The 16,352-nt window shown below is 33.6% G+C and overlaps 1 protein-coding gene across 2 annotated transcripts in view; it reads right to left on the reverse strand.

Annotated features, from left to right (window-relative positions):
- Nucleotides 1-657: 657 nt before the first annotated feature.
- The window catches only part of LOC130446621 (transcription factor Sp3-like), a 39,660-nt gene continuing 23,965 nt past the window's right edge, over nucleotides 658-16,352 (reverse strand). For both annotated transcript variants that reach the window (XM_056782987.1, XM_056782988.1), the window contains exons 2-7: nucleotides 12,007-12,219; nucleotides 11,714-11,941; nucleotides 7,692-8,172; nucleotides 4,983-5,301; nucleotides 4,690-4,852; nucleotides 658-4,161 (exon numbers count right to left, since the gene is read on the reverse strand). In XM_056782987.1, coding sequence (XP_056638965.1) covers nucleotides 4,012-4,161; nucleotides 4,690-4,852; nucleotides 4,983-5,301; nucleotides 7,692-8,172; nucleotides 11,714-11,941; nucleotides 12,007-12,207 — 1,542 coding nt within the window. In that variant the 5' untranslated portion in view covers nucleotides 12,208-12,219 and the 3' untranslated portion in view covers nucleotides 658-4,011. The remainder of the gene's footprint in view (nucleotides 4,162-4,689; nucleotides 4,853-4,982; nucleotides 5,302-7,691; nucleotides 8,173-11,713; nucleotides 11,942-12,006; nucleotides 12,220-16,352) is intronic.

The raw sequence follows: 16,352 nt of genomic DNA on the forward strand, positions 1-16,352 counted from the left end.
TAATGTTGGTTGCTGAACTTCTCCTAATTAACAATATTGTCCTCTTGTACCGTTGACAAAATATGTACAAAGTTGTGTATATTATAAATTTTTCACTAGGTTCAAACAATTGCCTGTTATTAAGGGTACTACTACTTCTTGAAAATTAATTTCCAATTGAAGAAAAATTTTTTATAGCAAAAGTAGTAAAAGAAGGTTACCCTATAGAGCATTAAGCTACGAAATTTTTTTTGGTAGTTTTTGTTTGATTTTCGCTATTATTAAGAAATTATTGCTGTCTGCATCTGCTCCTCGAAGTTTGTGCTAGTAACAGGTCCCATATCTGCTGCTAATCAAACTTATCCCATTATTATTTGTTTCTTTATGTTTCCTGTACTTTTCAATTATTGGGATGTATATGTCTTTTTTAAACTTGACACAAATTATAAAAGATAAATTATTTCAGTCACTGGTACTAAAGTAAACCAATCGGACGTCTAGCACTTAACCCAACGCAGTAGCGAATCGCATTAAAAGTTTTAAGTTGAGAAATTTTCACTAAGTTATCGTATGCTCACTTAAGAGCTGTATCTAATCGAGCTGAAAAATGTTTGAATTTATTTATGATTTCCTTAAATTTGCAATAATAAGTCGATGGTTGGAACAGATCAATAAAAATGTGTTTTTTTTTAAATTTTATTCATTTATAAAATTCATGAATGTCAATAGTATAAAAAGATATCACCTACTTAAATATTTAGTTTCAATAAAACGTTTAACATTTATAAATATATACATCATAGTTTGAGTTTAGACAATATCAATTTTACATTTTTATATTGATCACTTTAATCTCTATAGAACTCGGTCACAATAAAATATTTTCAAATATTTGACAAAAAATTAATTTTATTATTTATTCAACTTTCTATAAGAACTAAACAAATTTAAATCAATAAAGCCCAATACACATGGAGCGACTGAAAAGAAATTAAGTAACTTAGTCGCCAACTGATTAGTGACATATCCCTGCACACACAGCAGACTCAAAAGTAAACAATAGTTCATTCAAAACTTCTTTTGCAAATGTACAAACAATCGTATTCGTCTATCTTTGAAATATTGCTCGCACATTTGGAGCTCGGCTCCCAAGCGTAACCTGAAGATGCTCGACCCAATAAAGAATAGAGCAGTACGACTTATAAGCGATCCAGAGTTGACCAGAAACATGAACTGTCTAGAGCATAGAAAAAAGGTCACCGACCTGATTCTGTTTTAACTATACTACCACGGCAAATGCTCTTCCTAGTTGTGCAATATAATCCCGCCTAGAGCTGTTTCTGTAAGACCCACTCGCCAGGCATACGTGGCTCTTGAACACCGAGTTTGCCTTCAATTTATCATGATTCATTTCTTTGGACAATTGCACGCCTTTCCGGAATACTATAACATACAGAAGTTCAAGATCAATATCCACAGGCAAGCACCAGTGGCACTACTCGAGTGTAAAAGGGTTTACCTTCTTGTGCTTGCTTTTTATATAAAAGAAATAACAAATATAGCTCCAAAGAACCATAAACTATAATAAATAAATAAAATAGAGGTAGTAATTTCACTAGAACGCATTGATAACTTGTCGTGAATAAATTGAAAACAAAATAACCTTCGTCCATTGGAACCTTTGAGAGGCGGATTCAAGTTGCTAGCGTATAAACAGATTGAGTTTCTTTAAATCGGTTGCCAACTAGTTACCCCGTCTGTAGTTCCCCATTTAAATAGGGTTGTTACTGGTAAATAATTTGTGTCAGAAATGAGTTTCTTTTGAGTTGATCCATGTGTATTAGGCATTAGGCTATCCAAACTACTTCATTCGATGTGGACAAATAGGTTCAAGGGTGATTTAGACTTAATTCGATTTTATTTTGTTATAATTTTCGAGTCTCGAAGACATTTATGCAGGAAACTTGAGATAAATGCAAACAGTATGTTTAAAAAAAATGCCCAGTTGCTATCACTGCTGGAACGATTTTCACAACAACGAGACACGCGTTAGCAATATTTTTATTAACTGAAAATAAAACAATATACTAAAGGTAGGTCACAAAACTACCTTTAATACACCACACTCTCTTAGGGGGTGATATTCCTATTGGTCCACAGATGTTTTCGGAAAAAAATGAGCCTGATATAACTGAGTTAGGTACAGTAGTCTCTCTTTAAAACGATTCTCCCTCCATATAACGATAATTCTTCTTTAATGATAGATTTGTATAAGTTTGTTTGGTTTGCCTTGAGGCCAATGTATTTATTATCTCTAAATAACGATATCGCTCACTATCTACAACGAAATTTTCGGTTCAAGATTTGGTACTTTTGTTATAAATCGCAGCAACCACTCACTGGTTCAACGACACGAAATAGAGTTCAGTTCGCCGCATGCTGTCTGGCTGTTCACATCAATTAAACTAGGTTTTTAATTGAATTAGTAGAAACGGATGGAAATTTTAAGGCCACTATATTAGACACAGTACAAATGATCAGCACAACATGGAAAGAAGTAACAGAAGACGATAAGGCATTCGTTTAAGCATGCAAGATGACTGGAGGGCCAAGCGGCCAGAGAAAATAACGATGGTGACTTGCCTTTAGTGGTTTGGGCTCGACAGTTAGAGCTTTCCAGTGTTTATGAACATGATTATGAAACAGTTTATAAAGTAGTTGTTAGCTGAAGTTTCAGATAAAGACATCCTCAATGCTGTCTGTATAAATAAAGATGAACAAGTGACCAGAGAAATTTGATCCAAAGACAGATCAGTGCAAACTACTCAACAGGTCTTGGAGGCAGCTAAAATCTTCCACAAATTCTTCACCCACCATGAAGTGGTTACAGAAAATGTTTCCCGGTTCCAAGATTAAGTATGGTCATTGCTATGAAAGATGAAGAAACGACAATCTACGTTGACAGATTCTTTCATTAACTAATTAATATATAATATAATTAATTAATAATTTCTGTACTTCTCTTTTAAAAACATCTGCATGAGCTGTACAGCATCTTAAAAATCGGTTTTGTGAATACTCTTTGTTTATAAGGATGCAATCTTCAGGTCCCTTCAGTATTGTTATTAAGAGAAACTACTGTATAGTTAAATGAGAGGTTTTTCGTCAAAAGATTATTGACAATAATGACATAAGTATTGAAAATATATCATAAGTATGACCGAGAAATGAATTTACAATAAAAACGATTTTTTTTATAATATAAAATAGTAGGTAAGTGAAAAACAATATTCATATCTAAAAATATAGTGATTTTTCTTATTTATACTAGATAATGTTGTATCTAGAGAGTAGAACCTAAATAAATATTTAGTAAAACTTATTCAACAATTCGTTTAAACTACTTTTACTATAAAGTACATTTAGAAGATGGCAGATTTAGTAAACTTGAAAAATCCTTTACACAGAAAGAATTTTTTCAGAGATTATTGCACAATTCTATGGAAAATAAAGTTATTGGGTGTCCTAGATTAATAAAAAAAATGTTAATACTCCAAATTTTCTTATATAAGTCCTAATTGCTTAATTGGAAGCTTAGAACTTAACTTCCAAAACTATCAAAAATATAAGTATCGAGACGACCTGTCTAATACTGTTGATTTTGAACGTAATTGTAAACAAGTTTTCAAGTTTAAAATATCTTGTATTTTTTAGGGCAATTAATAAATAAAATTAACAATATATACAAATTTAAGACTGAGTTCTACAAAAATTTAACGAAATTTGTAAAGAAATCGAATACTTTATCATTAAATCTTTCAAAATGTTACAGACCAGTCATCGGGTAAGAGATACATCTCAATAAAATTCGTTTCTTATATATTTTTTCAGATAACAAAAATTTTTAACATAAGCCATAGGTATTTTTGAATGATTTTCAATATGAATATATACACTGTATCAAAATATCAAAAAAGTTTGGACAAAGTTTATCTACTAAGACTTATAACTAAAACCTTCCGATTACCTAATTCAATTAGGTAATATGGATATACCATCTGACGAAGCTGGTAAAATGACATTATTTACAACTCCTTCATTTTCTTCTTCGCCCGAACCAGAAACTTGAAGATGTTGTGGTACTTGGATTTGTACTGGTATTTGAATTTGGGAATTTGGAACCTAGAAATAATAAATTAAATATAAAATCCTGGAAATGTTGGTGATATTCATTTTCATACTACACTAACAATCAATTACACTGCAAAGTCCTCACAGTTTTTAAAGCTCACTGACAATGTAATTGTTTCAGTTAGTGTAGTGATAGTATATTCAGTAGAAATAATTGAAATTAGTATAATTATATAAATTTCAGATCAAAAAATTTAGAAAACTACTTTAATGGAATTACTTTTCTTTAGAGTTTTTTTTCAAGTGTTACAACCTCTAGCTTCAATCTGAAACATCAAACAACTTTTACCAAAAAAAATCAAAATTAGTGGCGTGGGAAACTTTCCAAAAAGCATTTGGTTTTTTTTCAAAATAATAGATGCAAAAGATTAGTATCCCCCAATATTTTTACTTTATGTAATCTCAACAGTCTGGGTGGACCCTCAAGTTGCCCTAACCAAATGGGATATAGGATTTGACCGCCCCAAAAGCCGATATTTACCATTATCAAAATAGAATTCTAATAATTATTACACTTACCCCTCCAACACTTATGGTAACTTGTGCCGTACTTGTATTGGAATTGACTTGGGGATCTTTAGATAGTAATCCCTGAGCTCGTTCTGCCTGTTCGGCTTGTTCCTTAGCCCTTCTCGTTATATGAGATCGAGCATGTTTCCTCAAATGATCTTTTCTATAGAATCTGAAACATTTCAATAGATTTATACACAATACCAAAGAAAAAATATATTTCAGCAATTTATTAGTTGTATTTATGGAAGAACCCAACCGACACAATAAAATGAAGCACCACAAAATAGAGTGAAACATACCCTTTTCCACATTCTCCACAAATTTCCGTCTTCTCGCCAGAATGAATAACAAAATGTAAATTAAGATGTTCTTTTCTTTTGAATCCTTTCATACACACCGAACATACGAAAGGACGTTCAGGATTGTGTCCTAATTTGTGACGTTCCAAATGTTCTTTTCGTTTTAAACCGGCTCCGCAAATGTCACAAATGAATCGCCGTTCGATCTTGTGACCTACCAAATGTTGCTCGAGCAGTTCTTTTTCAGGATAGGCCATATGACATTCTGGACAACAAAAGAGAGTGGTACCGTCAAGTGCCGTGGCTATATGTACCTGACCTAAAATATTGATATGGTAATTTTAACATCAATTTGAAACAACTCCATTCTTATTTGTCAATAGTGAGGAAATTATTCACAAAATTTAATAGGCGTCACTAATTACTACTTAGTTTTATTACACATTAAAAAAGAGATTGTGTTAATGCACTTTTCTAACAAAAAAAATTAAAGCACCACTTTAATTAGATTTTCTTACATTTAAATATATATAAAAACAAAATCTTGAAATTATTCTATAGGGGAGGCTGCTTTAGCGTTTTTTTTTGCATAAATGTCTTCCTAAACTATTCCAGAATGTACTACAATTTCAGAAGCAAATTCGAAGTTACAGAAGAAATATTGAGCAAGCTGGTATAAGAGCTGCAGGATCCTCTTCTTGATCTGTTGTACTTATTATAATCCAAAGAGACAAAAGGTCCTTCGAGACATTATTAACTGTTCGTAGAAGGTCTTTATGGAGATATGGTAGGGATAAAAGTATGTTTATTTCATTGACTTCCTTTACATCGTTCTGTAGTGCTACTTCTTTGCTAAATGCCAACAGTAATAGTTTGTCCAATCTAACATCCTCTTTTTCTTCACACAACCTATCTCTTATCTTGCCTATTCTTGATCTACAAACAAATATATCTGTCAATACTGATTGTAGTTGTGCTTCAAAATTCACAGTTGCCAAATTGTGGATTCTCGAATACCAGTCATAAACTGTTCCATGCTGATCCTGTTTTGCTTCATAAAAGTCTATTCTTTCTTTAAAATTATATATTGTGGGTGAGAACTGCATTCGAGATTAAATTATCTTCTAGTTGAACCTAAAAAACCTTAAGAAAGTCAAAATTAACCCACTTTCTAAACAAACTAAGGTGATTTTTTTTCAATTTGCCAAAAATTGTTGATTCCTTCACTTTTTGCTGAATTTTCTTGATTTAACTAGAAGTTATACTATTGGAAAATACATTTGTTTGGGTTCTTTGTTTCAGATGGAAATTGCGATCTGCGTTTTGAGAAGATTGTTGAACTATATAACAATAAACCCTAAACGTTTCGTATCAATCGGATATGTCTATCGATCCCAAAAAAAACCTCGGAAAAATCGATTTTTTAAGCATCTAAAGCAGGCTCCCCCCTAAATGCACCATGAGCTTTAATTTGAAATGCAAAACGTCACTAACACATTTGCATAACTTATTTTTCAATAAGAATATTAACTGCTCAATCAAGAGCTCTTTGACTTGTTTCTTGTGGTAAGTCAATTTACGTTTTATTCATTTCTCTATTTTTTAAACTGAAGTTCCTTGCATGTTTTGTCTTCTTCAGCTGTTTTTCTCTATTTTTTCTTGTCCTGGGTATTACTCCACCATCCAAAGACTCTCTTTTTGGTCTTCCTCTGGGCTGGGTTCCTAACAGCTTCCATTCTGTTATACTTTTAGCTTCGCTATTATTTTTCATTCGTTTTATTTGTTCTGGCCATCGCATTCGCTGCCATTTTATAAATCTCAGCATTCATATAGAAGGTATAAAATGATTTAAGATAAATCTCCAAAAATTTATCGTTAAGATTAAAGATTAGAGAAAACTGCAAACATTTCTCAACCTTTTATATATGTGTGTAATTCAGGGTGTCATTACATTGCGACCCAAAGGATCTATTGCATCTCATTTTCTTGCTCTGGGAATGCTCAGCTGATCCATCAATCTTTTTTTTTCAGAAATTTCAGGATGTGAGATAGCTATAGCTGTATAAGAAATTCTTTGGGGTTCCATAGTCTCTCTTTGAGAGAATGTAGTGTTCATTGAGGTAGTGATGCCCTGACAGGACTCCTGTTAGCATTTATAGAATGTTGTATTTACGTCGGTGCATTCAGTATATCTTCTTTGTCTACAGTTCCCCAGAAGTACCTTTGCTTATTTTAAGTCATTTAGAGTGTTCCAGTGACTGATTTTTTTCTATCTACCTCGTTTTCTAGTGTTTTGTTTATTGTCCTGTAACTGATTCCACAAAGTACAGGTCCTAAAAGTGTTTATCCGCCACTATTTTAGCAAGTCTGTTTGTAATATAATTTTTCTCTACTTGGGTGTATCTCGGAACCCATAGTAACGTATTTTTTTAATCCTAGCTCATTTAACTTGTCATTTCCAAACCAGGTTAGAACTTATAACATAGGAGCTCAGAACTCAAATGGCTTCTTGGTTTTCGGAAAAGATAATAATCTTCTGTTTGTAAAATTATTTTGAACAGTGGGATTTGGTGATTGATTGCCTTCGTCCTTGCAGTTTCAAGCTCTTCTTTTCACATTAGCTTCCATGTGATTTTATGATTGAAAAAATTTGATTTATTTATATTGTATTTATGGTAGGTATTACTTTTAATTAAAAAAATGTCTTACCTGGTTTAGGCTTCTTAGGTTTTGGTGGCTTTTTCTTGTACTTCTTCTTTTTCTTTCCTTTGTCATTCGGATCATCTACCTCATTCTCCATCTCGGCTACATCTTGCATAATAAGATGTCCATTGCCATCTGGAGCAGCAATGCTGACAGCCTCAATCATACCATCTTCGGATATCACTTCTCTCTTTATATCCGTTGTATTAAACTTCAGGAATTGCTGTAGACTCAAAGGCAATGTAGAATTCTGCATTTTTTGAATGTATTCATGTATGTTTGTCGTTTGTAAATAATGGGCGGGTACAGATATTGACGCTACCGATTCGTCGTCTTTCATTTCGTTTTTAATGAGAGCTATCGGCGAAGAATCTTTATCTGATTTTTCTAATTCTGTTGCTGATTGAGCATGGATTAACTGAATGTCTTGTGGTTGGAGGGCTGCGACCACTGTCATACCTTCTGGTACACCATTTTGTCCATCTAACTGTAATAATTCAATATCAATTTACTCCCAGTTCAAATTGTGAATTCTAAATCATAACAAGTAACTACTACTAGAATGGCAACCAAGACAAGACAGCACAGGTTTGACAGGAGACCAAAAGAAGACAGGATGCTCATAGAAGCACAGGTGTAATAAGATGGTCAAACTATCTGTAGATACTTTAGCGAAATTTAGTATAAATAGGATAGATGGAAAGATTTAATGCAGACTAAATGGATACTTTAGCCTGGTTGATGATGAAATAATATGGAGATAAATATATGATTACATAGCTATTCACAACAATAACATTTGTAACCGCTAAGTGAAGATGTAAACATTAGATTTGGATTAACTGGAGAAGAGACATTAAAAAATGAATAATTTTGGGAAAGATATAAACAAAGGAGGAGAAGGAATAATAGGATCTATTATTTATAAACGGATCATTATAAATAAATAATATAGAATTTAAAACGGTATTCTAAATATTAGAAACTGATTTAAATAATTTTAAATACTATTAGATGCAATTATTTGAAGCAGATTGGTTTCTACTACAAATCAATCAAACAATTGTACTTTAATAGGATTTTTTTCATTTCAAGGATTCCAATTACTCAAAGATAAATACAGAATGTTGCAATATATTACTTTCTTAATTCATTATACTTAAGGCGATTGAAAATATGAGACATCGAAAAAATTTAGAACTAAATGGGTTTTACAAGACATAAAATGATTTATGGAAACACACCAAATACGAAGAACGAGTTGGTGAGTGATATAAAGTAAAAAATACACATATATTGCGAAGATATTAATTTGACGATTCATTTTAACTAGAAGACTTATTATAAGAGGTATAGAATTTTATTTCGCCAATGTGAGCATTGGATGTGAATTTAGAAAAATATAATTCTTTTATTAAAAATCTGTTGGAGATTATTGGGCATATAAAATGTGATAATTCATTCAATTCTTAACTTATTCCATACCACGCTTCTTTCTGGGTGTGCCTATCCTCTTTGTTTGGTCTGGTTTTCCATATCACTTCAATAGTTCTGACCTACTTTCTTTCTATCTTTCCTCATTTCATCTAGCCTCTTCATCCCCACTATTTTTCTCAGTATTTCCATTTCATATGTTGCTATTTTCTGCTTCAAGTTATTGGTTAGCACCCAGGATTCGCAAACATAGGTCAACATTGGTAGTAGTACTGACTAAATTCTCATTTTTGTCAGTTTAGTTATCTTTTTTTTTGTTACTATTTATCCTATTTGATACCTCTTCGTCAATTCTTCCATCTAGTACAATTGTCTCCATTCGGTTCTATAAATTGTTTTGCCCATTCCTCTTTTTTCCAGGTTGTTTGCTATTTCCGTATCCCATTTCTTTCTAGGTGTAGGCTCTTCTCTTTTTTGTTTGTTTTGGTTTCTATCATCATTTTAACTGTTGTCAGTATTTGCATTTCATATGTTGTTATTTTCTGCTGCAATTTGTTGTTCTTTTTTTTCGTTGAAAAATCCTTTGTATAGGGTAACACATGTGGATATTGTCTTATCCTTCTGGATACCTCTTCTTCATTCCTACATTTGATTCTATAACTTGTTTAGTCCGATTGGTCCTCTTTTTTCCAGGTTGTTTGCTATTTCTGTAACCCATTTCTTTTTAGGTGTAAGTTCTTCTTTTTTTTTTCTTTGGTTTTTCTCATCATCTTAACTGTTCTCAGTATCTTCATTTCACACGTTGTTATTTTCTGTTTCAATTTATTGATTAGCACACAGGATTTGCAAGCATAGATCAGCATTGGTAGTAGTACTGAACCAATTCTCGTTTTTGTCAGTTTTGTTGAAAAATAACAGGACTACACATGCGCCTATTGTCTTATTCATCTTACTGAATACCTCTTTGTCAATTCTTTCATCCAGTTTTATGATTTTTCCTAGATACTTCAGTTTTTTAAGGCTCTTCTTCTACTGTTTAAGTACTTACACAGCTATTCCTTCTGGTATGTTTGATATTTTCATTATTTCTGTTTTTTGATTGTTTATCTGTAATTCGTATTACTCCATTTCTCTATTCTGTTTTGTAGCTTTTCTCCACATGTATTAGTTAGTTTATGTCGATTGTTCTCAGTCTATTGTATCCTAAGTAAGTTTTTTTCTTCGCTTCTTTAGTTATTTCGTCCATTATTAAATGGCTTAGAACGCCTCCTTGTCTCATTCCTCTGTTAATTAAATACTACTTGTCATCTTCCCGTTAACTTGTAGCACATTCCCTTTTTACTTATATACATTCTTAACAATGTTTCTTGCATTTATCTGGTGACATCTTCAATATTATCATTAGAACAGCTTCTCCGGGACCCCCAACATTTGACAGCTTCTTGTGTTTTCTCATATGCTTCCAAGTCAGCAGTTATGCTGAAGTGTTTATCCAAATGATATGGTTATTCCATGTATTTGGGATCAATGCTTCATTGACGTATATTTTTTATGTATTTACTTTACAAATGTCAGACTTTTACCGCCAATTGCAAAAGTTATGGTATCTTTGGATAAGGTAAAAACTTTGGAATGTTTGACCAAGGTGTGTAGATAGTACTTTTGATTAAATTCATTTTTTTTTTCTTCTACAACAGTATCCATATTTGTTTCTTTTTCTAAAATTATGCTGATTTTTGTTAATTAATGTTTTACTTCATTGTACATAATTCTGGTGCATAAATAAAATCTTTGATCGTGTTTGATTTAATAGTAAAGTGGTAAATTGCTATTTTTTCTCCTAATTTAATCCCCTGTATATATTTTCCCTCATCAAACGAGGTTTTCAGTTTTATGTTAGCAACATGTAAAAGAAATAGTGATAAATAAAAGACTAATAGAATTTTTCAAAGACGTCGAAAGAAAATGTAAAGTGGTCGAATTAGTTATTGATGAATCCAAAACTAATGAAGATGTTGATATCAGAAGATTGTAGGAGAGTGGAAGATTTGATAATCGATGGTGAAACTTGCAAAGATGTGAATAGATTTAAATATATGGGAGAAAATATAAACAACCAAGCCAAACAATGCACTGTCATATGAGAAAGAATACAAAGTGAAGTTCCCAAAAAAAACAAGACCAATTATTACTTATGGCAGTGAATATTCGAGAGAAAAATTACCAGTAGAATATATGGAGGAATTAGAATGAACGAAGTAGATTGGAGAATACGAATTAGTAGACATATTGAAGAAATACTAGACAATGTCTAGTCTTGTCCTCTTCATTAAAGCCCAAAGGTTGAGATGGTTTGGTCACATCCAAAGAATGGAGGATAAATGGGAGAGATCATGAATACTAAAATATACAGCAGTAGAAAAAGAGGCAGAGACTTACAAACAATGAATGCGAGGGGTCGGAGAACGTTGGTGAATACGTTTGGAGGCGAATTGTCGAGGTGGGTTGCTCACACCGAACTGTAGTGCCAATTGGTAAGGAAAGTAACATTTAAAGAGAAAACAACACCCAAGTCATGTTATATTGTGACTTACAATTTGAATGCCTTCCTGATTTGAATTGTAAGCTACAGTTAGTACTGTCGCTCCTTGACTAAACGCCTGAATCGGTATTTGAGAAAGTTGGTACTTGGGAGAACTGGCCGGACTTGCTTGTGACACTGGAGTCGGTTGAGGATTCACTACTTGTATCTGCACAGTCTGTTGAGGATCTCCTGGTTTGGCCCCCGGCATTGTTATAGGTAACGTAATTATTTGAGTTCCCTAAAAAATGAGAATAAAAATTATTTAAATTTTAATTTATTTTGATAATTAAATTATTCAATTACCTGACTGGGTTGAGAGGCTGCTGTGGTGAAGGCATTAGTATCTAAAGGACGAATGTAATGTACACCATTTTCGCCGCCCTGTAAAACACCGACAACTTGTCCATTGGGCGTTGTGACACTTTGGGTTATTTTTCCGGCTGAAAATTGAGTGGCCACTGGTAAGGCGGCCGACAAGGGCACGCCAAATGGAGTGAAATTCATGTTCTAAACAATCTGTAAAAGAAATAAACATTAATTAGATAATGTTTCATTATAAATAGATATACAAATGATCAAATAAAACTGTAAGATCCATGAGTCGAAATGGAATCAATGGATTATAAATAATGGATAACAGCCGCTGATGAAAGTTCTCTTGATGGATGAACCAAATTTCCAAAATTTTAGATTAAGTTTGCAAGGGTCTTAAGAAAATAAATTTGATTGTATAAAAAATCAAAATATTCGTTAATCTGATAATGCAATTATAGTTAGAATTGCTGAATAGCAAAAATTCATTTAGTAGGCGCACTCTCTGTGTATTTTTCTAAATAGAAAACTGCTTTATTGTGTCAATAACATTAATAAATCATCACCTTAATGCTGTCCAAGTGCAACAATCTGTCCCGTGAGGTGCGAGGAGTGACTATTAGTCAGTGGACAGTAATATTAAGTCTGCAGAAAAATAAACTGACCTCTAAAACACCTGCGATTAGTCCAAAACTCACTTTAGCTCATCGGCAAGAACGCCTTGCACAGAATCATCTGATTTGGACGTTGGAGCAATGGGAATCTATTCTGTTCTCAGATGAGACCAGAAGATGCCTCTATGGTAGCGATCGAAGACCAAGAGAGCGATTTGCAGATTACTTCTTAGAAAAGCGGAGTGCTCAAGGAGGTGGTTCCTGCATGATCTGGGTGCAATTTGTACAGGAGCACGAACTGACCCTGCAATCTGTATCCATTTGCAGGGACTACCGTGTTAAGGAAGAAGAGGTTTAACGGCCGATAGATATATATCGAGGAGATTTTAGCAACTCATGTGTTACCTTAAGTCGACTACATTGGAGACGAATTTACCTTTATGCATGACAAAGCAAGTCCGCACACCGCCGTAATCGTGCAAGATTACTTTGCAGAAGTCGGTTTTCGGGTTATGGAGTGGTCAGTATACAATCCTGATCCATAAAGAAGAATTCGAGGTAGACTTCCTACCTAGACCTAAATTCGATAGAACGTTTATGGGAACTTGATTAGATCTATGCCTAATCGTATGAGAGATGTTATTTACTTTAATGCATGACACTCACACCACCAGAATCCTTCAAGATTACATTGCAGATTTCGGTTTTAGGGTTATAGAGTGGCCAGCACACAGTCCTGACCTAAATTCGATAGGACATTTATGGGAACTTGATTAGATCTATGCCTAATCGTATATTAGATGTTATTTACTTTAATGCATGACACTCACACCACCAGAATCCTTCAAGATTACGTTGCAGATTTCGGTTTTCGGGTTATAGAGTGGCCAGCACACAGTCCTGACCTAAATTCGATAGGACATTTATGGGAACTTGATTAGATCTATGCCTAATCGTATATTAGATGTTATTTACTTTAATGCATGACACTCACACCACCAGAATCCTTCAAGATTACGTTGCAGATTTCGGTTTTCGGGTTATAGAGTGGCCAGCACACAGTCCTGACCTAAATTCGAAAGGACATTTATGGGAACTTGATTAGATCTATGCCTAATCGTATATTAGATGTTATTTACTTTAATGCATGACACTCACACCACCAGAATCGTTCAAGATTACATTGCAGATTTCGGTTTTCGGGTTATAGAGTGGCCAGCACACAGTCCTGACCTAAATTCGATAGAACGTTTATGGGAACTTGATTAGATCTATGCCTAATTGTATGAGAGATGTTATTTGGGCAAAAGGAGGTCATACCCATTAGTAAGAAATTAAGTTTCAAATTGTCAATAACCCTATTTATGTTAATAATAAAAAAGCTTAATTTGCTTTCACTATGGGAAGTCGAAATAAGTTTTCATAAATGTCTCACATTAAAACATTTTAAATTGTCTTTCAAATCAACATACTTTTTTTATTTGATGAATAATTTAAAAGTAAAATATAGTTAAAGTTGAAAATTTAAAATGGGCTAATTTCTATGCACGCAAGTATACAAGTTGTAAAATATTTACAATTGATCAGAATGAAATTTCATCTTAATCGCTTCGTGGTGTTTCGATTAACTCGAAATCTGATGTAGTGATGTGGTCATGTAACAATTCTTTTGTTTAGTTTTTGAATCTAAATAGGTTTCAGGTAATAAACATAACCTCAAATCGGAGGTTTTTAGAACTGGAAGTGATAGGAGCCAAAACCAGAATCAGTTTTTATTACGATCACAAATATATCATTATCTGGTTTCCAAGACTTATAGTTTAGGCTGTAATTATGCGGACAGATCTATGCATAAGCTCTCTACCATGTAGTACATTGGGAACTACAAAATAACAGAATTACTTTACGCGCTTAAAAAAATTAAATATTCATTGTTTCAAGATTTTAAAGGCATCACAAGAAATACTTTGTCCTCAACTATATATTATATTATATTATATTAACCGATTAAAATATGCGGAGAGTCCGTATGATTCGGAAACCAACAAAGCTATGTTTCAATTTTTGGCTTAGTATCAACAACCGATTCTCTTGGAGATGCCATTCTTTGTACCTCCGGATGTCACCAGCTCGATAAAAAATTTCAGCTTGTGGAAACTCTGCCTAACTGAAATAGGGAGGTTTGTAGATTAGTTCCTCAAAAAACTCGTTTAAATAAATTTTTGAGTTAGTATGATTATTCTTGGAGCGCTTATAATGCTGGAAGGTGCATTAGAATTCGAGCCGTCTTCCCTCATCCATGTAGGGAATTCGAAAAAGCGAGTACTTTCCCAGAAAAACCAGATAGAACTGCACAAGCCATTGTTAAGCCTTACCTTCACGTCATGTAATTTTTCTCACTGAGAAGGGATCAACACAAACAAGGTTAGGTTAGTTTAGATTCTGTTAGGTTAGGTCAATGGGATTTCTATGCACTATGAATTCGGTTCCCGGGATTCCCTCGAATCGATCTCTTCTCTACACTCTCAATCTAAAACCCCGGATTTTGGAGTCAGTTCTTTGTTCGATGGGCCTCTTAACAGGCTTTGCCTGAACCTCCGGTTTAGAAGCCCTGTTGGGAGAGGGAAGATTTCAGGTCGAGGTAACCTTAGAATCCGAGGCCGTTAAGCACTGAGCAGATTTGGCTTTCCTTCTCCCTTTTTCCCACACAACTGATGTTACAGCGTTTGAGCCGGGCCTTATCAACCTAACCTAATCAAGATCATCGTTTAGAGTAACGACATCGGTACAGACCGATGCTTTGGAGGTAATGAGTTCCGTGGTCCTTGTTTGTTCAGAGTCCTTGGAATTTCGCCCAGTTGCCAGCAGGCATTGGTCACAACGCCAGATTAGGTATCATGTACCTCATCCTTAGGCACAATTGCTTCCGCATTCGATTAAGCCCATAAAAATGATCTTATCTTTGCACTGGCTCTGCTCCTCATGCCCACGTAGGCGCGTTTGAGGAAAGCGACCGCTGGGCACCTCAGTAACGTCAAGGTTCATGTCAGATTTGAATAAAATTTTGACAGATGATAAGGGAAACATAATATGCAATAATATCTATTAAAATCTTTTTGTTGATTAATAGTTATTTATTTTATGTAACAAGTGTGTAAAGTGGCCTTTTTCCAACGAAACGTCAAAAGCCGTAGGCGAATGCGACAATCACAAGGCCTTTACACACTAATCGAACACAATATTTTTTCTACCAGTGAAAATTGCATCAAAATATAGAAGTTTAATGGTAATTTTCCTTATAAAATATATTATACATTTATTAATATTTTGAACATTTGTCAACTCTTCTCGGCATGTATAAACCATTATTACTACATAATTGGAAACATAAAAAATGGCATTAGGGCGACTTGAACCTGGGACTTCCCGCATTTGAGCCTCTTATCTAGCCACTATACCACGGAGACCTTAATAATACGTTTTTTACACATTATTGCTTAAAGTATGTTTCTTCACGCACTCGAAATTTTGTCTAAAGTACGTACTTCTCGCACGGTAGCAGAAAAAATATTTTTTAAAAGTTAATTACAAATAGTTTATAGTTCCGATAATTTTATGTGTTTCTTGTATTTGAAGTAATAATGTTTTTTGAAGGTCAGAATCTATTAAAATTTAATAAATTTACCTGAACTAACACAGGTGTCTGGTATATGTGTAAGCTAT

Source organism: Diorhabda sublineata, chromosome 7 (genome assembly GCF_026230105.1).
Source record: "Diorhabda sublineata isolate icDioSubl1.1 chromosome 7, icDioSubl1.1, whole genome shotgun sequence".
NCBI classification, from domain to species: domain Eukaryota; kingdom Metazoa; phylum Arthropoda; class Insecta; order Coleoptera; family Chrysomelidae; genus Diorhabda; species Diorhabda sublineata.